Source organism: Danaus plexippus, chromosome 20, assembly GCF_018135715.1.
Source record: "Danaus plexippus chromosome 20, MEX_DaPlex, whole genome shotgun sequence".
Taxonomy (NCBI): Eukaryota; Metazoa; Arthropoda; class Insecta; order Lepidoptera; family Nymphalidae; genus Danaus; species Danaus plexippus.
In genome coordinates, this window is record NC_083550.1 from 585,552 (window position 1) to 613,438 (window position 27,887).

Genomic DNA, 27,887 nt, shown 5'->3' on the forward strand with positions numbered 1-27,887 from the left:
CGTAACCGAACGATGTGGAAGATACTGTACAAAACCGAAATACAACCATTCTAACTCATGAGTAGAAAAGATGACGTAAAGGAGTACCTAATGTCAAACTACCCTCAAATAAGTAGAAGCCTGATTATTGTATGCTAAATAAGAAACATTCCATGTTCTAATCATATTTTCAATTTAATTTTCTTCATCTATTTTACCCGTCTGCAATTCTCTTCAAATTTTTCGAAAATATATTTTAGATCGAAAATATAATTTTAACAGAAAACACGAAAGAGTTTGACAATCGAAATAATTACTATTTTTTTAAAGACTCCGTTTTAATTTTTACCAACACCTCTAGATCAACACGAAGAAATACCTAAATAATAATCTAAGCAGCTTAGTAATTTGTAAGAGGGGACTATTGAAGTTTAAAAGTATTGAATTTAATTAATAAAAAATTAACACAAACCAGACGATAATACTATAAACCAAACTCAAAAAATATTCATCGTTTTTTTGTCGATGTACCTATGTTATAAAGAAAAACATATAAGAGGTTAATTTGTTTTTGGACAGGAAAATAAAATGTGACAAAATTCAATTCTCATCCAAGTCACATTCACACAATGAGAAATCTCTTATCGTAATTTTTAATCCTTAAACGACTTATTGTAGTTGTTGCACCGCGGAAGGCATTTTTGTATAAGGTTTAGGGGGAATGGTCTGTTGAATAAATATATAATGTCGACCTTTAATAACCTTTGATGAATACCAATTTTTTGAGTTGTATTTTACCCAACCAATACAGATTATATGGATAAATAATATTATAAGTTCAAGGGCTAGTTTGAGTATAATACGTGCCTAATTTTAAATATAAATAAAAATGTGGTATAAGTGCGAAATGGGCTTTTTTTAATGCTTGAACCCAACTTACAGTGTCAGTCAAAATTAAAGTGGTTTTGATGTTATTTAATTCAGCACATTATATACCTACTGTATAGCTTTTGAAATTGCTAACGCTTCCCAAGTAGATACTGGTGACGAGGAGGAAATTTTCTGCTGAAGAATAATCCCTATTTTGGGATTGATAAAACTAATCCATTTCTAGACGAATAATAGAAGTAAAATCAAAATAGGTTGTATAGTTAATATAGGCGTTAAAAGTCAAAACTTTTAAAGGTATTGAATAAGTTGACATTGTACTTCACACTTGTACTCTTTTAGAAAATTTTGACCAAATATTAAATACATCTAATAACCCGGAACTTAATAATCATTCCAAAATGAGTAGTAGTCTTAATGTGACAGGTGACACTCATGTGACAACTGATTAAAAATTTTAACTAATTTAATGAAATTCAAGTTGTTTTAAAAAAAATAGTATCTTTGTACAAGGAATGCCAAGAATATATCTTCACAATAAGTTTCAAGTTACATCAATAAAAACGGTTGTCTAAATCTTCAAATTATGTCGTTAGCTATTTTCTTGACGTGACAAATAGAGATCATTTCGATAATAACCACTTTGATTAAAAAGACGTTAGCACTGGCAATTTTTAAACCAAACATATTTACTGTTTAGGCGACTTTTAGATGGATATTGTACGCTGTACCTACACCCCGATATCTCCATTTTCACAATAGAATTATAGTTTTCTTTATAACGACATTTTAATTTCCCGCCATATTTAAACACTTTTTTTTAGTATAAGGCCTACGTTATCTTTAGGAACTTACCAATAATAGTGTTGAAACCAATGTTGATAGTGAATAAAATTTACTCTTACTTATTAAAGAGGGATGAACGATAAAAATCTTAGTCTGGAATATTTTTTTTATTATTGAAATTAATATTAGCAATCATATAAAACAAAATGGCAGTACCTTTAGTATGGGTGTTATGATGATAACTATTTATCTAATAAAAAAAAACAATAATTCTTATATTTGCATAAAATATCAACATTAACAAGTTTCGTTTGTTATAACATTTTATTTGTACAAATAATGAAACCGCGTTTGGCTAAACACAAAAAAATTGCCAAAAACTGTGTAAAAACTACGATAACTACTAGGAAAACTATTTCAATCTTATAATAAATAAGTATATATACACATACTTAGACACGTCCGGAATTTGTAACATAAGAGCTTTGCAAAGTTTAAATTTACAATTTAGTATAGAAAATTACGAGATATAAAATATATTTAATTACTTTGGAATGAAAAAAAAATAAAGATGTGAATAAAACGAATGTAAATTACTTTACGGTGTTTAAAGTTATATCTTAAGCCTACGGTCAGCATGAGATTTAATGACACGTGTGATCAGAGTTTCATTTCCGCCGCTTCCTTCCAGGTTTCTCGGCCCTGATCTCGTCTTCCTCGTCCATCTTGTTGTAATGGGAATGTATGTGAGCCAGCAACTTCTTTTCCCTCGAGAAAACCTCGTTGCACATGTTACATGAATATTTAGACTCGGTATCCTTCATGATGTTCTGTTTTGCGACGTTAGTGGAAGTAGAAATTTGAGATTCCTGGATTATGTTGTCCGTCGGCAGCACATACGAGGGCTGCAGGAGGGGATCGACGTTAACGAATGTGAAAAACCCGGTATCTTTGGCCGGAGTTATGTCTTCGAGGGTCACCGAGAACGGCTGCTTCTGTGACTCATCATCGACATTTTTAGGTTTTCTTAATCTCTTTTTAGGAATTTCCTCTATCCGTTGAGATTTGGTCGATATCAGAAGTTTGCTTGGATTGCCTGTCTGTACGATTTTATATGATTGCTTCTTCATAGCCGGTGTTGTGAACGGAACCGGCTCTGACTCTGAGTTGTGGGCTAATGTTTTGAAAAGCTTCACCGGATACGGTCTATTTTCTGCGTGTACTGGTTGCGCTGGTTTGTCCGCCTTATGCTCTACCACTGTTAATTTTTCTGTATCAGGCTGAATTTCCGTGGGATTATTTTTATCTTCTACAAGTGTAAAAGTATTATTCGGTCCAGCCATAAGTTTGTAGCGACTGTTAGGACTAGGAAAGCTTGGAATTTGTACGACTGGAGGTGTTGTTGATGGAGTTACAGTCTGTAGGGCGTCACTTGTCGCAGGTTTTTTATTATCTGGTGGCGGCGTATTGTCTTCGTTGTAACGGCGTACTTTACTGGCGGGACCTATTTTAGGTCTAGGTTTCTTGACGACGGGTTTATCATCGTCATCCAGCCCACTAGTCTTATTTTCCGTTTTAATTTCCTCTTCTGTTTTCTTAGCTTCGTTCGTTTTCGTATTTATATATTTTACTGTCGATATTTTCGGTGGTTCCGCAGGAATAATTGGTTTCGGCCCAACAACTTTCGCGGCACCGTTTTTGGCACATGTATGGGACATCACAACTTGTTTCTTGAGGAAATTTCTATTGCACAATTTGCATTGGAATAGGACACCCACGCCGTTGACCTTGATCATACTAACATGTTCCATGATATTGAAGGTCGGCTCCGGTTGTGGGGTCGCATCATTTAAACTGAATGTATTTGTTTGTGGCACTTCTTTTTCTTTGGACTTTTTGTCGCCACTGTTAATACCAGTAGCGGAATTTTTAACTTTTACTTTTATGTCAGTAGTTTGGGCAATTTTTTCACTATCATTATGATTTGTCTCATTGCATGACCGCAGCGATCTTGTTACTGGTGTTTCATCCTGTGAAGGTTCTCCACAACAAGTGATGTTATCACTTGTTGCAGAGTCCTCACTCTTTAAATTTGACTCTTTCTTATTTGAACTTGTATTTTTTTTATCATTTTTGATTCCAGTAGATAGCTTTGAGATAGTTCTCTTTAGTAAACAATTTTCGTTTTGTTCTAATGGTTTGGGATTAAGTGGTATGTCTTTAATACCTTCCATGGCCTTTTTTATTAAAGCGTCACATATATCATCGTTGGATATATTTGATTTGTTTAGTTTTTCTTCCCACAACTCCCTATGTTTCACTTTTGTAAAGGTCATCTTCTTGCCAAGAACATTTTGCAGGCGGTCTTGAGTTCTGATACACTTTTGTATAAATTCATACAATTCTTCAAGTTTTGCTGAGCACCTGAAGCATATTTTATGTGGTAAATCATCATTCTCCATAATCTGTAAAATAAAACAGGTCATACATACATAAACTTATTCATTATATTAACATTAAAAAAATATATATTATATGTAATACAATAAATTACTATCGTAATTTTATTATTTTAAAAAGAATTTCGAAACTTTAAACTTTACTTATAACAATTTTATTGGATTATAAGACATAGTATTTTAACCGGAGAACAGAAATATATATATATATATATATATAATTTATTACCAAAGGTCAAAGTATAAGGTATTACATTTTTCATTTCCATACCAAACCAGTTGTTTATTAAACATTAAAGGGATGGACATGGACATGATATTGTTGCTTAAAACAGTAAATATTCCTTTCAATAGGCAGCTGATTAATAATGTCACATTTATTAATGAAGCCAATACATAGCATTTTTGGAGTTTTTGATATATACTATTATAATTATATAAAATAATTTTTTTTAACCCTCAAAAAATCCTTTTAAGTATTCAAATTTAATACAATATTAGTTTAAGAATAGTTCTTACCACTCAATAGATGTTACATATTGATTTATTTTATGTTATTTTTACACTATCATTACAAATAAGTATTGTTTTATCTTTAAAATATTCAGAGAAAAATAATTAAAAATACGACTACTCACTCTGAAAGGCATGACGGCATCTATTTTTTTCGCAGTAAGTTTATCAGCTTCAAATATATTAAGGAACGGTCCATCTTTTGCCTCGCACAGTCTGCAAACCTTCAGAAAAACAGATTGGTGAACTAAAGATGCTGCTATTACTTCTGAGGTGGTAGACTCCGTGACGGGTGACTGTTTAACTACAACAGCTTTTTTTATATTAATTTTCTTTCCTTTTTTTTTGGCCATTTTAAATGTTATCAAGTATCAATGAATGGAAAAAAAATGTTTTGTAATTTGTTTTTAAGTAGTAAACACAAATTTACAATTCGGCCATTTTGAACAACCGAATAAATTTCCTGTTTTCTGGTTTAGGGTTTCTTATTTCATAAAAATTATTTTAAATTATATTCGATTGTTATTAATGAATACCAGTCTTCATCGAATTTATCAAGTCTACGATTTCACTTATGAGGTATGCTTATATTATATTTGTCTATGATTTTAGCACAAATGGCAACAGACATCAGTTAAAAACTTGACAGCTGTGAATCGTTCGACAAATATATTTATTTACCATTTGATGTAAAAAGTACCTAATATTAAATCATTTTATTTCATATAAGAAGTTTCAAATAATGTTCCTTGCAAAAAAAAAATATAAAGGCATTTCTCAGAAAATCATGGATTTTTAAGAATTGAAATTAAAATAGTTTATAACCAGTTAATAGGAAAACACTTATGTAATAACTACACTAAGCATTCAAAGGTGATATATAAAATTACAGGTGAATAATAAATAATTATTTTTAGGGAATAACTAAAAGTATCTGTAAAAATAATATACAATCTTTAGTTACCTATTTGAAACCGGCGTTAATTTTGTGGCAGAATTTTATACCTTACACTCTGGCAATACTCTATCTACATAGTCAGCCATCTTGAAATTAGTATTGTGCCAGTCGGGGGGGCGGTGACATATTTTACCCGTCATCGTCCTACATAATTTTGGGAATATAATAAATCGCAAAAATCAGTGTTGAATAGTGTTTAGAAGCAGTTTATGTCAGGACTGAACGTGAGGATGGCGGGTCAGACGATAAACGATAGGCTCCTTGCCGCTCGCCATAGTATCGCGGGGCAGGGATTAGCAAAATCAGTATGTAAAGCAACAACCGAAGAGATGATTGCACCCAAAAAGAAACATTTAGACTGTAAGTATTATATATGGTAAGACAATAAAACTCTTATCAACTACGTCATGATTTTCATTTCTGTCGAGTGTCGTGACATTGGCAGAAATGGTCGATATTTTTTACATTTCAGCGAAACAGCCGTTGGTTCACTGTATTCGGTTTTTTCACTATAGTTTTAAGTGACAATGAATAGGTTTACATCATTTTGTGTTATAACATGCGATCTGACACACATTCTCTATTATGTCATGTTGCACAGGCTGGAGTATAAAAATATGTTATAAAAAAACTATCGCCGATAGCAAATCTCTGTTAGAAACTTATATAAATTTTCATTCCAATTAGCCGAGATAGTAATTCTTGCTACAAACCTTTTATAGACATACCTACTTTAAATTATAAAAAAGAATCATTACACCATGCCCTATACTGAAAACATTCTTAAGTACCCCCAAATATGCTTAACTATTATTTAATGCTATTTCTCATATCAATCTCATTTGAAGAGGAAATATGTTATGAATATTATTTCAATAGGAATTAATTTTATGACATCAGATAAATCTTAATATAATAAATGATTTAATAGAAAGATTTTAAACAATTTCTCTTATTCAAAGATATGTATGGAATTTAAAAAAATGAAATTAAAACATTATATATGTATGTTTCTGATACCAATTAGAAAAAAAAATAAAATAAAATGCCAAATCGTTTATTTCATAGCTTTGAACCAAGGTATTATATACATCTTGCCATCAATTGATTTAATTTACTTAAAAATATATAAATAAAATGATGTATTATGAATTTAAATCTTAATTAGATTAAAAATATTAAAAGTAGAAAAAAAATATAATTATGTTTTATACATATTTGTGTATTATATATTTAAGTAATTTTTTAAATATATATTAATTAACTCTTAACATTAAAATGTTAGGCATATCCTTAAATGTGACACTGAAAACAGAAATAAAATTATCTATCTTAAATTAATGATTGCTTAAGATCACTCACTTTATAAATATACTTAAATATTTTCATTTTCATAAGTACATTCTATACTGTAGTTTTAAGAAACATCACTCTTACAACAACCAAAATCTTAATATAATGAAATAGTAATGCTGAGATATTATTTAATCTGTGCAAGTGGTCCCAAATTAAGTAAGTAATTTTTTCCAAGTTTTTATAGTAACTTTCGTTGACAAAGCTTACATATTACATAAAAATGAAATAAACTCAGTATGGTTATAAGCATTTTGAAAAAAATAAGAAGACTTTGCATTGACTTAGTTATAGATGATAAAAATGTTGATCTATTTTCATGTATACAATCAATATATAATAATATTTGTTAATAAATTGAAATTCATAAAAATAAGCAGATATTGTGATTAAGCACTAAGCTAAATTGTATGATTAACAACATTAACCTAACTAATTCCTCCTCTCTATCTGTATTATGGTAATTTAAAATCTTCCAGTCTACACAGATTCTTTGAAAAATCTTATTTCTCATTATTAGTATTACAGTCGAGCATAGTAAACCAAAATTTACTTTACACCCGACTATAAAAATATCATAAAACAAACGAGCCTGTTTGTTTGTTCTAACACGCTGAACTCAAACTACAGGTGTGAAAAATTCTTTCAATGCTATATTTATATCCAATTTATAGATGACTTACTATTAAGCTAACACTATTATTTAAATATATATATATATGTGTTTTTTTCATTGTTCCGCACTATCTGCTTCCCATAGCTTTGTCCGTACTCGGACAGTTAGATCAATAAAAATTAGCCTTATACCTCAATTTGTTATTACCGTGATGTTGCATAACAGTCATAGTTTTTGTATGATTAACAACATACATCCATACATCCTGACACACTTTCACATTTATACTTTATGTAAGTGTGATGGCTTTAAAAGAACGACTGGTTAGTTTGATCAGTTACACATTATTAATGTATATATATTGTCATCATTCAAACTGTGATTTAATAATTTATATGAGACTACTGAACAGGTGATATAAGTTTGACTGTAATAGTTATCTGTACGGGTCTTTATAGCATCAGATTGACCTATTTTGATGTGGCTGTTTTTAATAAAGAAAGCCAGTTTCCTTGCAGTAGTTCTTGAAAGTTGAAATGATGGTTAAGTGATGGGAGCCATTTTTATAATTACTCAATTAAGCACAGCGTAATGGTTAAATAACAATTGAGGTTTTTAAAAATTTATAATATTTACTTGGTTAACTGACAAACTAACATAAATCTATAAAAGTGTATGATTTTTTCACATATAGTTACAGGTCTGGTTTGGTCAATCAGATAATTTGGTAACAGATAGCTGTGTATTATATGTTAATGTTGGTATTAAAACAGATGTTTGTGATTTTCGAGGTCCATGTGTCTCATATCTGAATGTTACCAATGTGATTGGAGTGAAACATGATAAACGAACGGACAGCGACACTTCCTGTGCTATTGTTCTGTTTATTGTACACACAATTTAATGGTTAAAATTTGTTGGTGATAGATAAAATATAATAAAAAAAAATAGATTTATATGATTCTGGTTGGATTCTCATGGAGTATAATATATGATTTAATGTGTAAAATATGTTTTCCATTATTTTTTTTTATAGTGAGGCGAAACCTCTGAGCATTCAATGGATTCACCGTGCGGGTGCCGGGTCCATAGATGTTTTTTTTTTTTCGTCAATATCATACCAACTTGCGTCAACCTTAATGCGGAATCAGTTTCAACCCTGCGGACATAGCAACGAGATAGTTGCACGAGATATTACCGCTACAATAAAACTGTATGTTTTTTTTTAAACATATGAGCCTAAAAAATTAATATAAATATTATCCAACCATGTAAGGAATTTGCAATAAATCAAATTATCATACATTGACATTTAAACGAAACAAATTCAAAACTTAAATCGAATTAAGAGGGATTTAAAGTGATTGATTTGTTAACAATTGCATGTGTGACCGGTCGATGACGTCAGCGTCATGACAAAATATATTTCAACTTAATTATATTGTCATGTAAAAGCTTCTTAACTCTGCTTTAGTTAGTTCGTTCTCACATACCATCATTATAAATTGTTAGTTAAAAATTTCCTAACCCATGGAGTCTAAATTATATATTTGGATGGAATTATACGTATTTTTTATTAAAAAAAAACTATATCTACATCATTTTTATAAAGCCAACATTATTGTTAGTTGTTAAGAAAGACGTGGGACGAGTTGAAAACAAGCATGGCATTAGAAAAAAATAACAAAGAAATGCAATACAAAGATCATAGTATTCATTTCACTAAAATCGTGACTGTTCCGGTTCAGAACCGGAAATCAGGTCGGAGTGCTTAAATTTTCTTTTATAATAATATAACTTCGTGTACATAGGCAATAAGGTAAAATAAACGTGACAATCAAAGTACTGGTTTTCCCTTGACGACGTTAAAAGGGTTTAAAACATAAAAGGGGTTGCGACAGTTTTTAAGGCATCAAATATTTTATCAAACCCACACACGAGGGGAAGCGGAAAATCAATACGACTCCCGTCTAGACCAGACAAATTGCTTAAATCGAAAGCTAATGCCTTTTGTTAATAATTTACTATTGTGATTTAATATTTGTAGAATATATGAATACATATGTCTGAAATGCTACAATCGAAATACAGTACACTATAAATACATGAGAGTGGAATTCTGAAACAATGATGTATGGACGATAGCTGGACATCCATTAATGAACTGGGCCAAGTGCGAATGAGACAATGATTCTGTTAAGCTTGACCTCATCACTGACGACGTTTCGGCCGATATCGACTTCCAATTCACTCTTATTGTAATACCTCTAATGAGTTGCCGCGGCTCACGGTTCGTTGGAACTGTCAACTGGCTAACACCGAGTCCACATCCGCGTATCAGCTGTTTCAAATATTATTTGATATATGATATTTTGAATATAGTATTATTAACTAGCATATACCCGCGGCATCGTCCGTTTGTTTATATTGTAACAAAGTTTTAATGCGAGAAAACGTCTGAACATTTCCTGCATATATTTTTTTTCATAAATGAAATTTCAATATTTTATATAAATGAACATATCGCAATATCTTTGAGTATTTTAGATAAAGGTCAAGTATTTAAGAAAAAAATATAAAAATATAAAAGAGTAAATTTAGTAGCTTCGCCGTGACGCGCGCACGAGTGCAAACCTAACATTTGATTTATATCCGTCTGCTATATGTATTGATAGATATATTTTCAAACAATCATTTCTGATATTATGTGAGTGGTTTGTAATGTGACAATATTCTCTAGTTAAGGCATCCACATTGATTCTCTGTAGGGTTAGTTCGAAGGTCACCTTTAATTTTTGTCGTCTTTTGAATCCGTCTCCTATCGAGTGTCGCCGGGTCCACGTGCTCACGATCGTCGCCGTCATCTTTCATTGTACCTCTCAGCAATCTTCTTGATCAGGATCTTCTAGGATACATAGTTTTGGTGCAGACGAAATCTGCTTCCACTTCTCACATCCATACAACAGAAGTCAAAAAAGGTCGCTCGTAAGATTTTCCTGTCCATCGATTACGTGATTATTGAACCCTTTTAGCGAAATCGAATACAATTTTCAAATTATAGCAAACTTTATGAAATTATACTGTTGTAATATCATGTTCAATTTATTCAATTATACTTACATAACTGTTGCTTATGACTTCCAAGCCAAGAAGAACTATGAAGTAGGCTTTTTTTTGATAGCTCAAGACGGAAGCGGTTATTAACATCGATACCTTGATCCTTGGTCATGCTTTTTATATGATATTGTTAATGTATCTTTATAATCCACGTGATCTACCTTAGTACTAATACAATATTCTGCATCCAACCGCAAAGGTCATATTGTCGCGTTAAATCAATTTACCTTAACTGGGTCGTTGAGAAATTTATATCTGGTAGTAGTCATTTTGATATACGGTATACCTGTTGATAATGTTGGTTTTAAATTAAGTTATGCTCAAAACGTTGCACGCACCACATTAAAATGTTAAAATACAAACGCCATATTAAGGTTTCTTATTAAAATTTTCAATGAATTAATTTCGTATATAAGTGAATAGTATAAAAGACCTACTTAGAATAAAATTCTCAATAAGAAAGCTTTTCCTTACACTGTAATAATATTAAAGTATTCATATCTGAGTGATTTATCGTCTACTATTACTTATTACTTTAAGTAACCTGTTTTCTGAGTATGATTAAAAAATAATTACCTACTGTACGATTATTTAGCAATTATAGTTCTATATTTGGTGAGTTCAAATCGGTCTCGATATCAAAACTCAACTTGTCTTACACTAATAGCAATATGGCATAGCATATTCAAATATGCATAAAACCTTCACAGTAGAGACCCTTCCCTCCGAGCTGCTTCTTCTTGGGAACGTAATGAATATTACTTAGATATTATAAGATCTAAGATTTTCGCGAGTTTTATTCATTTAAATGAAACTAATATTTTTCGGATATACTATGCGTGGTTTATTATCACGGGTGATCACGTGATCACGGTTGCTGAAAAGTAACCGAAACGTCGGGAGTAGGTAGTTTTAACAAGAAATAAAGGACGCGTAGTATATCCGAAAAATATTAGTTTCATTTACTTAGATATTTCTTGACTAAATTAATCCTACATTTTTTAACTGCGCTTCATTGAAATCATTTCCTTTGTGCTGTTCTATTATTAGTAGTAATTTCTAAACTTGTAATGATAAATTCTACAGACTCCTACTTGTTGTTTTGTTACGTTCATTGTACCTTATATTGTTGACTTGTTGTAATCTTCATGCAATAATGAATAAGTATTTCTTTTTTGTATATATATAACTATAAAATTCATCGAATTTGTGCTTTTTTGTTTCATGTAACAATAAATGTATCGTCTTTCCAGACCTAGTTCATTGCACAAACGAGCCCAACGTTTCGATCCCACAGTTGGCCAACCTGCTGGTTGAGAGAACACAAAACACTAACTGGGTGGTTGTCTACAAGGCACTCATAACAGTACATCATTTACTTGCGTATGGAAACGAGGTGAGTTTAACGTGTCATATAAAAAAAAGCTCAGTAATTTTGATTTCAAAATATTATATATATATTAAGATTAAGTTCGATAGATTATATCTTGTCCATACCGTCATTCTTAACATATAGACGTTACCGGAAATTTTGTAGTAGACTTAGATATTGCAGTTGAAATGTACCTAATGTTTAGAATTCATGAAACATTCATGTTACTAAAGAGACGTCTTTATTATATTCGATTAAGCTTAAGTTGTATCAACTGAGACGAAGGTTTTCGTATTCCGACATTATCTTTTAATTCCATTTCAATAAATCGATTGATCAATTCAGTAACCCGTTGGATGTAAACTGTATTTAAGAATTTATCACACATGTATAGGCTCGTCTTGTGTCAGCTGGGATTGAAAATTTTTGAAGTTTGCTCTCATTTTGTTAATTTCTTAGAAATCTTATCTTAATAAAAAATGTATGAAATAAAAGACAGTTAAAAATATAACAGTTTAAATTAATATGAAATATACAGTGAAGGCACTACCATGACGCGGTAACGCTGAACACTTACAAGGCGCATCCACCAATTACGAAACACGACACACCGTTATCGTCTTTAACGTAAACAATATAATGCCGTTAATCGTTTACACAATTTTGTTACACAACACAAACTTGTTGAGTATAAAAATAGCAAAGTTTATTGATACAAGTGGTATTGACGACAATGTACAATACGTTGACGGCATATAAAAAAAAATCTAAAACTTGCTTCATGTTTACGTCATTCGAATAATTTGTATGAAAATTCATCATATAAACATTGAGACTCAATCTCGGTCCCGAGAAATCGCGATTTACCGAGATCTCGCCTCATTTTCCGAGATCAATCTCGGAGCATAAAATGATGAGATATCAGGCGAGATTGACGGGATTAATTTAGTTAGGAGTAATCATTCGTACCTCGTATTAAAGAGTGATTTTGGAAATAGCATTTTTTTTAAATTAATGTTTATTCTTTATCATTATCGTTGTTAAAATTAAAATCTCATTTAAAAAAACCGTTTCAGATCTCAAAAATACCGTTATCTCCCAGAGATCCTATTTCCGATGCCCAAAGATCTGGACTTAGTGATCTCATCTCGAGATTGTATTCCTTAGCCTGTTCTTCACAAACAACAGTTAAAATAACATTTATATGGCAGGCTTTAAGCGCCAACTCCCATTAAATATTCTCACTAATTCCACCAAAGGACCTTCAGCGTCATCATAAAGACATTAGACAAGTAACCTGACCTGCTGCATTCGTTGAATGCATTATATATGTACATGTAACCTTCGGATTCGTTAGGAGCCTTTACGACAGTTCAGATACAAAACTACTCGTTGAACTTCGGCTTTTATGATTTAATTTTCTTATAAATCATTTCTGTAAATTATCGAACTAAATGAGGGTAGTTTTATTTATCAATGTTAATCGTACGGTTCCATTGAGTGCGTCAGTGATTCAGCTGGGGAATTTCCTTTTTTGGGGGGAGATGTGTTGTGTGTTCTATGCCATAGTAACTTATGAGTAATATTAAAAAAAAATAATTAAATGTAAGAAAAAGTTATTGGTTCCACTTGTGGTTAATAACCGTAGCGTTACGTGACAATTTATTACCGATAAGAATTATTAGAATCCAGAGATTTAATTTAACTCAACAATTTTCTACTATAGAAAGTAGGTACATTACCTCTATATATTATAAATATAAATCTTTACAAATATATAACGCTTTTATTCATTTATATAAAAATAGTACATATGGAGACTGAAATGGTAATTAAAAGTATCCCATAATAGACGTTTTAATATCAAAAGCAATTAACAAATGAATGAATATTCAAACCAATGAAAGACTCTTTAATTGCCTCCACAATGCCACCACGTTCGTGTATTTAAACAGCTTTGGTATTAAAATGCCGCCTTTATGGCAACGTATGACATATTAATGTCACATAATGTTTTTTTCTTCCACAGAGATTCACGCAGTATTTAGCGTCGAGCAATTCGACGTTTCAATTAAGCAACTTCCATGACAAAAGCGGGGTTCAAGGTGCGTATCCCATAGATTCATAGGAATTATTGATTGATTTATTTGACTATAAGTTAATATAGAACAATTAAATATATCCGCTATAGTTTTAATAGCCCGATATAGCTGATTATTAAATAAGTGTGAATGGAGTTTGAATATACATAGCTTCAAATGACTTAAGTCCTGAAATAATACAGTAACCATTAAAAAGTAATCTTCAGAGTATAGTAAAGTTACGTAATATAAACGTTACTTAGTACATGCCAAGATCAGAGTGAAATTATGTTCTGTATGACCTATTTCGAATGGGGTAAAGCGGTCGAATTTACAAACTTGGCATGACTGTCTAGGCGAAGTAGGAAAGAGGCTCACAATTTATAGTATTCAAATTGTAATGCCGTCAAGTTGTCTTTAACTTAAGGTCTATTTAAAAGAAGTTGTTTTAATTAATACATCTTATAAAACAGCTTCTCGATGTCATACAATTATTAAGCGAATAACGTTTTTTGTATGCCAATGTGCCAATTGGATATGAAAGGTGACTCGTCTCTAATGTCAATGATTGTGCTCTCTACATATTTATAGAGATTTTATTCAAATCTCCTCTTTAAGGAAAACTTTACTTTTAACAATAATGTACCCAGTAAGCTTACTACAAGATTATTTCGTCACTACATACGAAGCGTCTCCCGTTCTCTTTCAATACCCTGTGTTAATATTGTAATGTGCGAAGATTTATGAATGAAAAACTGTTAACGTTCCGTATGTAGTAATGATTCAAACTCGGGGTAATCATATAGCACGATACATTTAGCTATAGCCAAGTTCTACACGTAATTACAATAGTGACTCGCGCTCGTAAGGTCGACGACTCGTTGCGAACTTACAATATCCTACTATACTTATAATCGCTGTAATTACGAGATATGTTTACTAGAATAGAATTTATAATTGATTTGTTTGTTTAACTATTCTATGGATTATTTTATTTTATTACTTGGCCAATGCATACAACAAGTCATGAGTTATTGTTTGTGATTAACAGTTAAATAGTGTAGATAGATCAAATTATACTAAACTATTATTTTAAAATTCATTTGGCCTTCAAATATTTGTTGGTAAAAACAGGCGAATTAAATAATTTAAAAATTCCTATCGATTATTTAAATTATTACTTAAACATACATCAACATATGCAGTGATCTATAGATTTCATTTTCATCTAAGTAACAGAGTTACACACACAAACACACACACACATATAATAGATATAATTATATAATTTGATTCCATATAAAATCTGTCAAAACACTGCATTCCTCAAATCTTTTCTGCCACCTTAAGCGCTAAAACTGCAATGCAGGCAGAATTCACACAACGTTAACCTTGACGGAACTCATGAGATGTTAGTCAGTGCTAAAATATACAATAGAGCTACGCACTTGGTACGAGCCTGAGAAAATATGAGCCGAAATGACCTTATTAACATATGTACATACATGTTGATAACCATAAAGTATACTTATAAAGTATTAAAATTACCATCGAAAATCACATTATAATTGTCCTAAGGATAATTAGGTAACTACATTTGTCCTAAGCTCTTTGAAGAAGAATCCCAACTTCTCTTCGGAGCTATCTACCTGAATAGAAAATCACATAAATATCGGTTCAGCCTTTACCACATAAGGATAAACATGCTATACAACTGATTTTCTATATAAAATGTTGGGTTTAAAAAATCGTGAAAATTTCTGCAACCCTCAATGTACTGAAGCAGTACGTGAGCGCTCTAAACAGAGATGAGATTTATCTCGTAATGGATATCGGTCCATCAAACATTACAAGCATCTCTCGACGAAAAAGGGATCTCTTAAACGAAGACGCAATTAACATCTTTAGTGTCAGATTTAAAGATCCACTCGGAGACAAGTCTATAGACATATAAAATTAATATTCCATTTTTATTGGTATTCTATAACCCCATGACACACGTATATACGTGATCCTTATGATAAGAGATAATTTGACCCACATCTCCAGATATATGATCACGTTCCGGCTTTACGTCTTTTTATTCCATGGCGTATATAATAAACGCCTAGACAAATAACATCTCTAATGTAATCCTATCAAAGTTTTGTTTGGAATTGTATGTATGTATGTGTTCAGTGATTGCACATGACCCTCAATAATTATTCAATTTTTGAGTCATTGTATTCATGTTATCACTGTGTTATAATGTTGTATTATTGTCAATAATATAAGTGATAATAGGTCAGTGATTTTGTCATATCCCAACGGATATTTGTAACTGCAGTCTCTTTTATCGCGTCCGATTATTATTAAAACTTCATTTAGGAATAAGGATTTTTTTACAAAATAACCGTTTGAGTGATAGCGAACGTTAGGAAGTTTTAATTGTCTGACTTATTGTTAGTAAAATGATTTCTTTGATATTTAATAGTATAAATGAAACGATACAGACTCGCAGATGAATTACTACCACGGTAAATGTTTTACATAATGTATTTCTACAAAATATTCCTAGTTGTATTTGTCAAAGATTTGGTGGTCCCTGCGTAAGACAGTTTCTGCTATATCTTTGTCTGATATACTTATAAAAGTTTCAAGAATAGGGATTTTTTTTTTTAGATACAACAATTATGTTTGTTATTTTTTATAATGAGGACAATTAATATATCATAGAACGCAGACGAAGTTATTATCTAGTTAAATAAATTGTATTGCTTTGATGCGTATTTTTCTCTGTGTTATTGATCTTCCAATAAACTCGAATGTTTATTTATTAATATTTATAATTGTTTTCAATCAACCTCCGACCTTTTATGTTTTCCTTCAGTGTATCAGCATCAAAACAATCTCACGAATAAAATAATAGAAACCTCTCAATAAAATTCCTCAGTAGAAAATATTATGAATAGTCCTAAAATTTATATTTCATACAAAAAAGGTTAATGAAATTTTTCAATTACGATGTCCTTATTAATATTATGATTCAATTCAAAGTTCTAATATCGATAAACATCCATACATTAATTATTAATTAAACATGTTTACGTAACATCCGATGATTATCTTTCGATTGAAAATTTTAATAATTCCTAATTCAGACCGTTATCTAAAAACAATTTGCAATTACGCAATTCCCGAGTGTATTATCGAATTGCGTTCTGTTACACCGCATTGTGTTTGGACGCTTGAGATTCCAGTATTATAATTGCAATTAGTTATATGTCTGTGACACGCACCAGCAATTTATGTAATACACTGTCGAGTACAGCACGGAACAAGGCTTACCGGAAACTTAATGATAATTTATCTTGAAATATATTCTAATTATGATTATTTGTTATTGCATCTGTAAGGAGCGGCCGGTGCCAGGATCGGTGAGTTGAACACATGAGAGGGCTTTGTGTTGTGGTTTTTTTTATTTTGTGAAGGACACGCTTTGGATGTGGTTGCAATATGTTTTCGCACTGTCTGTTTGTTTTGTCACCATCGCCCATTACGTTTAAGCTATCTCCAGAACGGCCGAATAGTTCCAACGTCCCTGTTTTTTAGGTAAATGTTGTATAATTTTTTGTAGGCATATATGTGCTTGCAGTATCGTTTCTCGGACACGCAATGACGAGAAAGTCCGATATAGACGAATGGGGTTAGACAGTTTTTTTTTTTTTAATAATCATTCGACCTTAACCATCATAGTCCATTACCTTAGTTTCTCTTTAGTTATTAAATTCAACCCCCATAGAAATAGATAATGTATTGACTCATATCATAGTCTAAAGGTCGTACTAGCTAGGCCTCTGCACTTTAAATGCACGCAAGTCATTTGCACGGATTGGTTTAATATATATTTTCTACTCTCATGCTTTTGTTTCGTTTCGTTGCACTATAAATACAATTAATACAAATTGTGTAGTATTTACTACAGCTGTAAATAGTATTTTCAAGGAGGGTTCAATTTTAGAATTCACTATATATATATGATTTTGAAGCTAATAAAAAAAATATCAAGCAACCTCTATACACATAAAGATTACAATTAATTTCTTTCAATCAAGATAACATTTAGTATCAATAATATCGATGTACATTTACAAATTCCATAGTATACTTCCTGTCATGGAAATTCTAATTATAACATAACAACTCCGGACTTACTTAAACACACCATATAAATGGCCACACAGTCAATAGATGTGATAATGTGACAGGATATGACATGTCGCCGTTCATCAGGAGGTACGCCAAGTACCTCAACGAGAAGGCCCTGTCCTATAGGACTGTCGCCTTTGACTTCTGCAAGGTCAAGAGGGGGTGAGTCATTTAGTATCGTAATGTGCAAATATTTCATTTCTTTTTCAGTAGTGATATTGTTGTTTTAAACTCCCACTTTAGATAATCTCTATTCCATCGAAGATTGTTAGACTTTAAATCATAAGATTTCCAATTAAAAACTATTAGACAGATTAAAAATGTTAATAATTAAAGATGTAATGAGATATTTTGTTCATTTATTGGACATGATTGAGTTGGTCATCGTTAATAACGACTGATATTTGCGATGTAGTAAAGAAGAGGGCTCCCTCCGTATGATGAACGCGGAGAAGCTGTTAAAGACTCTGCCGGTGCTACAAGCACAGCTGGACGCGCTGCTGGAGTTCGATTGTACAGCCAATGACCTCACCAACGGGGTCATCAATATGTGCTTCATGCTGTTATTCAGAGACCTTATCAGGTGAGACGATGATATCTGAAATATACTAATCAAATTTAATAAGTTTATATATATTTATGTATATTGTCCTGTAAATAAAACAGATATTGAAATTATATTAATTATAATAAAAGGACTTACTCATATAGAATGTTAAGATATAACGCCAAGTGTCATGAGTTCGCCAAGTTCCCGAAATGGGCCTTGTCTGTGTATTTGGTCAACACTACAGTACAATTTCTTTGATTTGAGAGAGAAAATTTGTGAACACTAATTCATTTTCCATAATAAAAGGTTCCAATAGATATGGAAATTTTAGCTTAAAACTGAGAAGTCTAAAGAAAGTAGACTTCACTAAAGAAATTACTTAAAAATTAAAATAGAAATTCATCCCCAATAATAATGTGAATGTTCGTATACAGGCTGTTCGCTTGCTATAACGATGGCATCATCAACTTATTGGAGAAGTACTTTGATATGAACAAGAAGAACTGCCGGGATGCTCTCGACCTCTATAAGAAATTCCTCATCAGGATGGATAGAGTCGGAGAGTTCTTGAAGGTGAGTTACAACTACAAATTCTTGGAAAAAAAAACTGCCAATGAGATTCGTAATAAGTAATCTTAAATATAAAATCTGAATATTTCATTTAGATTTTATTTTAGGTAATTTTCAAAAATTAAAACTAAAATAACCGTTTCCGGTTTCAGGTGGCAGAAAATGTCGGCATCGATAAAGGCGACATCCCTGACCTGACCAAAGCTCCCAGCAGTCTTCTGGATGCCCTTGAAGGACACCTCGCAACCCTTGAAGGCAAAAAAGGTTCCGCAGCAAACACCCCCACGCAAACCGCCAGGTATATAATACTTTGCTATATAGGGTGTTTAAATTATTTTCAAATTACTATGAAAACATTCACGGTTAGTTAATTAATTACTAAATCGTGATAAACGTGCTTCTTACTCCCAAACATGGGTACGTAATAAAAATCAGGTGTTAAAATGTAAATAAAGAAGTGTCACAGTCCGATTTAAGGCCACCAACTTCACTGGCAAGAATTATAATTAACATATGAACATTCCAGCGCCCAAAAGAACGTGGCCAGTGTGATGGGTGCCTTATCATCAACGTCATCGTCATTCGGCAACGCGGCCGCCTCGACTAGGCTGGACGCTTCCAACGGGAGCATGTTCATAGACGACTCCCTCAAACAGCAGGCCCTGGCCGAGGAAGAAGCCGCCATGAACCAATACAAGGTACGACATGGACCTTAAACTGTATCAGGGAGCGGCTAACACCGAGTCGGGCCAGACATTAATTACATGAGCAGGCTCTTCGCTTAATTCAAAACCCTTTGTGGGTTCTGGTCGTTTCAACGGTATCCTTACGAGAACTGTACACACTAATTGTCGAAAAACTAAATAAACTTTTCGGATGCGGCAAATTGATACAAAGTTAAGATGTTCTAAAGTTAATATCTTAAATTAAAAATAATTGTCTTTTAAGATTTTTTTCATATTATATTCGTTGAATTATGACAAAAGATTAAATAAAGTTTTCTTAGACCTGCCATTTCTCATGTAGTTAATGTTTGTCCCCTCGACGCTAGATAAGGACGGAGCTGGTAAATATGTTTTATCGGAATCAGAACAGGTGAGTACTGAAGGTTTTCTCACATGCTGAACATCATAACGACAAATTCAGAATTATACTATAAATTATATTTTTTTAATTAATTTAAACAGGTGACGGTATTGAGAGACCATTAAGTTGAAAGCTTGTTGACTAAGCAAAATAAAGTGTAGGTTTGGAGGGTAGTTTTAGATATAATGGATTTAGAAGGGAATCTTGCTGAATTAGTGCTAAATCTGCCGTAAATATTTTTTATACATGACCCCTATGCAATATATCTGTCCTTACCTCAGATCGTTTTAAATTTGTATAAAAATAATATTCCAGGTCCACTTATATCAAGGGAACGAATTTACAGGTGATGAGGATATCACGCAGATAACGGAGAGATTTGTAAGATTTGAAATATCTCAAGGGGTTTCATGCTCGGGCCTTCCGCTGCGGGTTCCTATATGTATATGTATATGTATATGTGAGCTTCGAACATTGTGGAAGACTATACGATAATCATTATGTGTGGGATGCTTTACATATGTATTTGAATAAGTCCCAATATAACGTCCTCATTGTGATAGATGTGCGGAATCATAAGTTGTTGTATGGCTTTTCTATGTTGGTGTCGCGGGAAAAAATATCGTTTCGATGATTTTTGTATGTTCTTAATTTTAAGGGAAAAACCCACACACTTCTCCATATAACAGTTCTGAGACGACAATCCAAGGTCAAACTGCTTAATATATCATCAGTATCCTGGTCGCTTCCGGGCTTCACTAATCTGGTTCCATCATTGTTTGTCCGTCTGTCGAAATGTTATCATTCAATGGCATTATCGGGATCATCATTACGTTTCCGCTAACCGGGTCATTATAAAACACATAATTATTTAAGAAAATAAAAAGCCTACACATGCATGACATGTGGAAAAAAAAACAGAACTAAAACGATATTACGCTGTAAAAAATCTACCCTCTACAGACTATAGCACTACCATAAACACTATATATATTTTTAATGTCATATAATCTGTATGTTTTAGAACAAGGTGCAGTCTCCTACAAACTCAGCCAATAATCCATTCTTGTCTACGGGTCCGACTGTAGTGGACTTATTCGCTCCCGCACCGGAGCCCCAGCAGCCTCCTGCGGGGGGCAAAGCCTCCGACGATCTCCTTTCACTGGGCAATCCCTTCGCAGACATGTTTGGAGGTACACGCGTTATTGTTTCCTTTTGTACATACATTCTGTTACCACACCGTACTAATGTTTCTAGACTGTCCAAATTACATTTCTGTTGTTGTTTTGACATTCTAAACGAGCTCCTCGACTTATACTCCACAAGCAGGTGACACTAACCACACGATACATTGTAATATACTCGCACACTGTAGATAGACCCGCACGCGACGAGCCACGGACGGATAAATAAAACAATGTTATAAATATTAACATATAAACAACGTTTACTCGAGTAATTTTACAAAATCCCCGTCAATATTGATTTTAAGAAGTTAATTTTGCATGTAGATATAGACTTTCTCAAATGTTTTATATAAGTAAAAATTTATATATTTCAAAAATATAACTTTTAAGAGTAAAAAAATGGCAGGAACAAGCGATATAACATATACGAATTGTAAAGTATTCCACTAAACGGCCATAAGTAAGCCTTAGTTATTTATAAATACAAAACACCACAACCTCATGCTATATTTTTAAAAACAATCGCAAAAACATAAGAATCTAATTCGTTACAATACATACAAAGGCGGATAATACTTTGATTAGTGTACTCACGAGAAAACTTCAGTTAAACCAAAACTTTAGTACAACAGTATTAGTAATGTTATTTAACAAGAGGTTTAAAAAAAACTTACTTTGACGTCTGAGCGGCGTAACCAAACAATCAACCGAAAACATAAAACAATCAACAACAAAAATCTAAATACAATATAACGAGAACCGATGGTTGCCCCTCGCCCCCCACCCCTTAGCCCCGCAACCCGCGCCCGCCGCCTGGCAGAGCAACGGGTTCGCGGCCTTCCCGCAACCGACGCAACCATCGCAACCAGCCCAACCCGCTCACACCAACAACACCTTCGTATCCGAGGCTAATTTCACTAACGTCTTCAACACTGACCCCGCAGGTGAGGCATACCAGTCGGGTGCGTGTCTCGGTAGGGGCTGTCGGGTGAACTACGATATCTTGACAGACTTAAAATCAGATAACTAGTATTTTTCTGTAATAAGATTTGTTTTGGAGCTATTATAAACCTGGCAACCCTCTATCAGAACGCTTCCTTCCTTCGGTGACGGAATTGTACGACCTTGTATTATATTATTTGTAACTTACTAATGAACTACGGCGGTGGATGAAATAATGTTTAAGAAAATGCTATGTTCAGAAAATTTTGATAATTTGTATGTCAAGGAGATCGATGATTTTGGTGTCAGTCATCAATGTATACATATTTATAATGAAAATCTTGTGCAAGCTGCCGCTAACCCGTTCATGGGTATGGGAGACCCAACCCAGCCGATATCGGCATCCCCAGCCCGCCCCCCACCACCGAATCCCCAAAAATCCGCCTTCGACGATCTCGAGGACGCCATGAGAATCTCACTCGGAGGCTCCCCAGCGAAACAGAGCGCACCCATCACACAGCAGCCGCAGCCGATGACGCAGCACTTTGGTGACGTCATGATGTCTCAGCCAATGATGTTCGGATCGCCAGCGAGGCAGCCGATGATGGGGATGGCCATGGGTTCGATGACTTGTGGTTGCGATAGACGAATTTTTCATGGGAACATAGAAAATATGCACTTTGATAAAATTATACATTAATTTATAGAAAATATAAAAAAAATATGAGTCTTAAAGTACATATTGTACTTGTTCCCATGTGATGCTCGTGTTGCTGGAGTGTTTGTGCCACATATAGATGCCAGTATGTTTTCAGGACACTTGCTTCAATTGTCACATAAAACACAGCCATTAACCTTTGTACATATAGTATGTAAATAATTAAGTTTTTTTTTTGTTATCTAATTTGTGTATTTGTTTTTTTTTTGTTCTATATGTTAAGTTTTTTTTTATTTGATATTATTATTCCAGGACAGCATGTTTCTGTTGGTATTATTTTGTTAGTAATTTTTATAATAGTCTCTTCATGCATATTGCGCTTTCATATTACAACTACAATTTTGTAGGTCCTAAGAATGTAGAATTGGTAGTCAGTAGAGAAGTCTTAACACAAGAGCAATTACAAAACGATTAATATCTGTATGCTAATATTTCTTTCAATATCATAATAATAAAGACTAATTTTGTATCTTAATATCACAAATTAACTTTACTATTATTGTCTCAGGCATGTACTTCTCTATGACTGCTGATTTTATGACAGCAAAATATAAGATTAGGGACAGAACTGGCTTATTCATTTGAATGTTTGCTGAACGTGAAACATATTCAAATCCATATATATTTTGATTATAGGTCCTTCTGAGTAGGTCCAAGAAAGGGACAAAACCTTTTGTTTTGTGTTGCCAGAACTGTGACCACTCGTGATCCAATTTGTTTCTATGACATCAAATTGGTTCTATCCCTGGTGATACATTTGTATATCATTATTTTCAAGAATGATTATCTCATAACTCGATCCTTGTTTACGTAATGTAAGCCAACGTTAGCTGTACACAAATCTCTAGATATCCATTATATCTGTGACGTACTATCTTCCAGGTCAACAGCAACAACCACAACAGAATAAAGTACTAACCGGCGATCTAGATTCCTCGCTGGCTCAGCTCGCCAACAATCTCACTATCAACAAAGCCGCTCCCAAGTATGTATACAAAATTGCTTGACTATATGACCTTCAGCGTTTTACAAGGTCAAGTCCTTAAAGTTTGTTTGAAAATTTGGCCTGATATTGGGAATTTCTATCGTTTTGCGACGGAAATGTAATGTAATGTCCATCCTTGATTGGAATATCCCAAAAATTTTGTAGCTAGTTTTTTTATATTATATTGATATTGTCGAGTGACGTGATCGTGCAAATTCATTTTGATTATCAATAGCTTTTGGACTCGATTTGATTTTAAAGTTTGAGACCCTTATGTGTAAGCATCAACATGTGATATGATCTAGAACTATGTTAATTATTTACTATTCGCTACATTACACCCACTTTTTAACACCATATACATAAACTTGGATATATGCCATTGAAATAAAAAAAAAGTTTCATGAATGACGTAGTATTTTCCAATAGTAGCAACTCACCGCCATTTTCACAGCATTTTCTTATACAGGTAGTGACAGTGTGATGACAGTAGCTAATGGAATGTTTCTCAAAGATTCCAAATCAAAGTAGCAACAGGTTACACTACATCATGTAGATGCTTCCACGTGTGTCTAGTACCTAGTTAAAAGCGATATTTCTGTGTGGATTAACAAAGACCAAAATATTATTTGGGACATTCCAAATAATACTTAATTGAAACGAACCTAGAGGACGTCATAGATACACAATCCACTAAGAATATATCGTATGTAGAGCGATGCAGTGGAGCCCGAAGAGTGGCTGCAAACCTGGGGGTGCCTGGAGTCCGCAGCCGATGCAGGCCACAACCGGAGCGGGTTACAGACCCATGGTAAGGAGGGGGGTGAGGTGACGGTTGTCATTAGAAAGGTATTAGGATCAGAGAAGATAAGAGCAAGGGGGTGCAGATAGGTCAGTTGGGAGGGGGATCATGATAAGAGGACACGGGGGCAGGGTTTAGGAATGGGGGTGAAGGTAGGTCTTTAGAGAAGAGGACAAGATTGAAATTCCAATTTTGTCCTCTTCTCTAATAAATAGAATTTCTGCCTATATTTTTAATCTTTGCAATAGATTGTTTTTTGTAGGCTAAGTTGCATAGTTGAGTTATCAAAGCGATCCAAGTTCTCTGGATAAAAGATGATCATTAATGAAAAACAAATTTATAATTTTTTAGTTCTCTTTTTTATTTCCATTTCTTTAAAGATCGAGATTTGGTGCATATCAGGTTCCTTTATTTCATAATTTTCGTCTATTGGTCCCTAGTATGAGTGTGACAGAGAATAAAAGAGGATATTATATAATCACCAAATTCTGTGTCACTTGTTTTATGAGTTTTGATCATTATATTGACGGCCGCCTTGCGGTGATTTCAACACTACGTTTTATCTCCTCACACTCGACCGAGCATTCCTCCAGTTTCAGTAATCTCTTCGTTTCGGAGGGCACCATCCAAACTGTCCGCTTACCGTGTATTATTAAGTTGCATCCCTTAGCATGGCATCCTTTATGTTTACCTTTCGCAGGGCCAAGGCATGACTCTACCGCCAATGCCCCATACATTACCCCATACGTACCATCCCCCGCATTTTGTTCTGGTAAGTTGCTATATTTTATTTTTTTGCTTCTTTTTATTGTACGGCCCAGATTCCTATTAAATTGTAAGCTATTATTTTTTTAAACTTTCCTATTATTTTGTACGCAAGGAAATCCGTCTATCTTATTAAGGTATGCACGCGTGTTTTCGCATGGCGTTGTCTACATTTCACCTTCACCATGCCTAAAATGCTCGGAAAAATTATTTCTTTGCATCAAACTTGTTCAATCGAGCATGGAATTTCTGATTCCTCAGATTTAAAATGTATATTGTTACCAAATTAATTAAAAAAGCATTAAACTTTAAAGCTACTTTAAATTTTCTTCTAGCAACAGCCGCCCATGGTAATGGGCATGAACGCGCCCATGATGCCCATGGGGTCGATGCCGATGCGCCCCTCCATACCGCCCACCACAAACCAATTCAGTTAAATGGCTATCCAGTAATAGTACCCTAAGAACGAGATTTGAATCACGTAACAATAGGAAACAGATTCGAGATCGGATTTTGAGCTCTAATTATATAATCATCGAGTTTAAATTCGCTTATGGAATTGTTTGTCCGATCTCTGTTATTACTTAAGCTGCAGGTTATATATAATAAAGTCGTCTGCGGCGTTTGTATATACTGTAGCTGTATGCTCAATGGTTCTGCCAAGGTGGCTGAATCGGGTATGTAACTTTTTTTTTTTTATTATTATGAAAATCTACCCCTTTAGTAAATTATTATGTAGATCGACGAATATAATTTTTTTACGAATAAAATGTATGAGAAAAAATATATAAATTCGAGTTACCCCACATTCACTACGTCTATAGTTAGTACGAAAGCATAAATCGTAGTTAAATTCTTTATTATTTTTCTTATGAAATGGTGCATAGAATTATTTTGTTAACCAAAAGAAAGATAGACATCACATTCCATACGTGTACAAAATTATGTCTAGCTTCGGATTATGATAAAACATATATAAATATAGTGATTTCCTGTGAGTTACTCATACATCTGTAACGTGTGTTTATAGTCACTGCACTCGATGATAAATGTAACTATAATTGTTGTCTCTGTTCTCACTTAATCTATATAAGGTTGTCTTAAATATAATCTGTGGCAATCTTATGTATAGGTACTATTGTATTAGACTGTTATGTACATTTTTAATGGCTGTTCGTATGCTAGGTGCTTACTGTGTTGCCAGGATATTAATTATACCGACATTTTAATTATATATTATTTTTTTTGTTATCACTTCGGTTTTTTTAATATACAATATCCCAATTTTTGTAATGTTTATAAAATGCTATAAAATGTTTTTAAAGTATTAGAAATTTATTGTTTGATTTCGATAGAAAAGTAATAAAAATGGTCACTAGATGTCTTATGATTTTAAATAATGTTATAGTAGGAAATTAGATGATGGCAATGAAGTTACTGCTTATATGGTTATAGTAAGTATATACTGATTAGTCGTGTTGAAATTGTAAAGTGTGGGAGACGCTTAAAATGACTTAACACGTGTAAATACACTTACACTGTTTGATTTGCATCTGCTCGGAAACGATGTGTATTTCTTATCAACAACGGCTCAAACTTCCCACAGCAGACGGAATTGTTTTATGAAATTTAATGGTATATAATATCATTTGCAACTGACTAACTTGCCATATCTATTTGTCTTGTTGCTTGAGAGCTTCGTGAAGTGCAGGACTCATCAACAAGTGTCTATTGTCACATGTTTATTATTCTTTGTTAAAATCTAAGCTGTAAATTTTATTTGAGCGCTCTAATCAACTGTCTTATGATTTTTTATGTAAATATTCCTTGCTATGTTATTTTATATCACGCCGTTAGATATTCAATTTAGTTTATTTATGAGATAAATAAATTGATTTAAGCCTTTTTTGTTTTTATTTTATTTTTTATTTTTTTGGCAACCCTAGGGTCCACATTGAGCCTTTCCCGCATC

General features: G+C 33.0%; 2 protein-coding genes across 14 annotated transcripts; one reads left to right on the forward strand and one right to left on the reverse strand.

Annotated features, from left to right (window-relative positions):
- Positions 1-1,805: 1,805 nt before the first annotated feature.
- Positions 1,806-5,248, reverse strand: LOC116773937 (uncharacterized). The gene is made up of 2 exons (XM_032666526.2): positions 4,751-5,248; positions 1,806-4,118 (listed from the first exon to the last, which is right to left on the reverse strand). The coding sequence occupies exons 1-2, from the start codon at positions 4,976-4,978 to the stop codon at positions 2,322-2,324; spliced, it is 2,025 nt and encodes a 674-aa protein (XP_032522417.2). The 5' UTR covers positions 4,979-5,248; the 3' UTR covers positions 1,806-2,321.
- Positions 5,249-5,668: 420 nt separating this feature from the next.
- On the forward strand, positions 5,669-27,820 carry LOC116773783 (phosphatidylinositol-binding clathrin assembly protein LAP). Of its 13 annotated transcripts, none has more exons than XM_061523970.1 (17): positions 5,669-5,943; positions 11,923-12,065; positions 14,071-14,146; positions 17,518-17,538; positions 18,370-18,472; positions 18,726-18,893; positions 19,295-19,433; positions 19,583-19,728; positions 19,957-20,128; positions 20,832-20,897; positions 21,541-21,709; positions 22,495-22,647; positions 22,996-23,265; positions 24,246-24,348; positions 25,063-25,159; positions 25,851-25,922; positions 26,251-27,820. In XM_061523970.1, the coding sequence occupies exons 1-17, from the start codon at positions 5,793-5,795 to the stop codon at positions 26,350-26,352; spliced, it is 2,151 nt and encodes a 716-aa protein (XP_061379954.1). In that variant the 5' UTR covers positions 5,669-5,792; the 3' UTR covers positions 26,353-27,820. The 13 variants fall into 13 exon arrangements, 12 of the variants coding, with proteins under 12 accessions (XP_061379954.1, XP_061379953.1, XP_061379960.1 ...); XM_061523969.1 differs by lacking the exon at positions 17,518-17,538 and adding an exon at positions 17,739-17,807; XM_061523976.1 differs by lacking the exon at positions 17,518-17,538 and adding an exon at positions 17,739-17,807 and having other exon boundaries at positions 23,140-23,265.
- Positions 27,821-27,887: the final 67 nt, after the last annotated feature.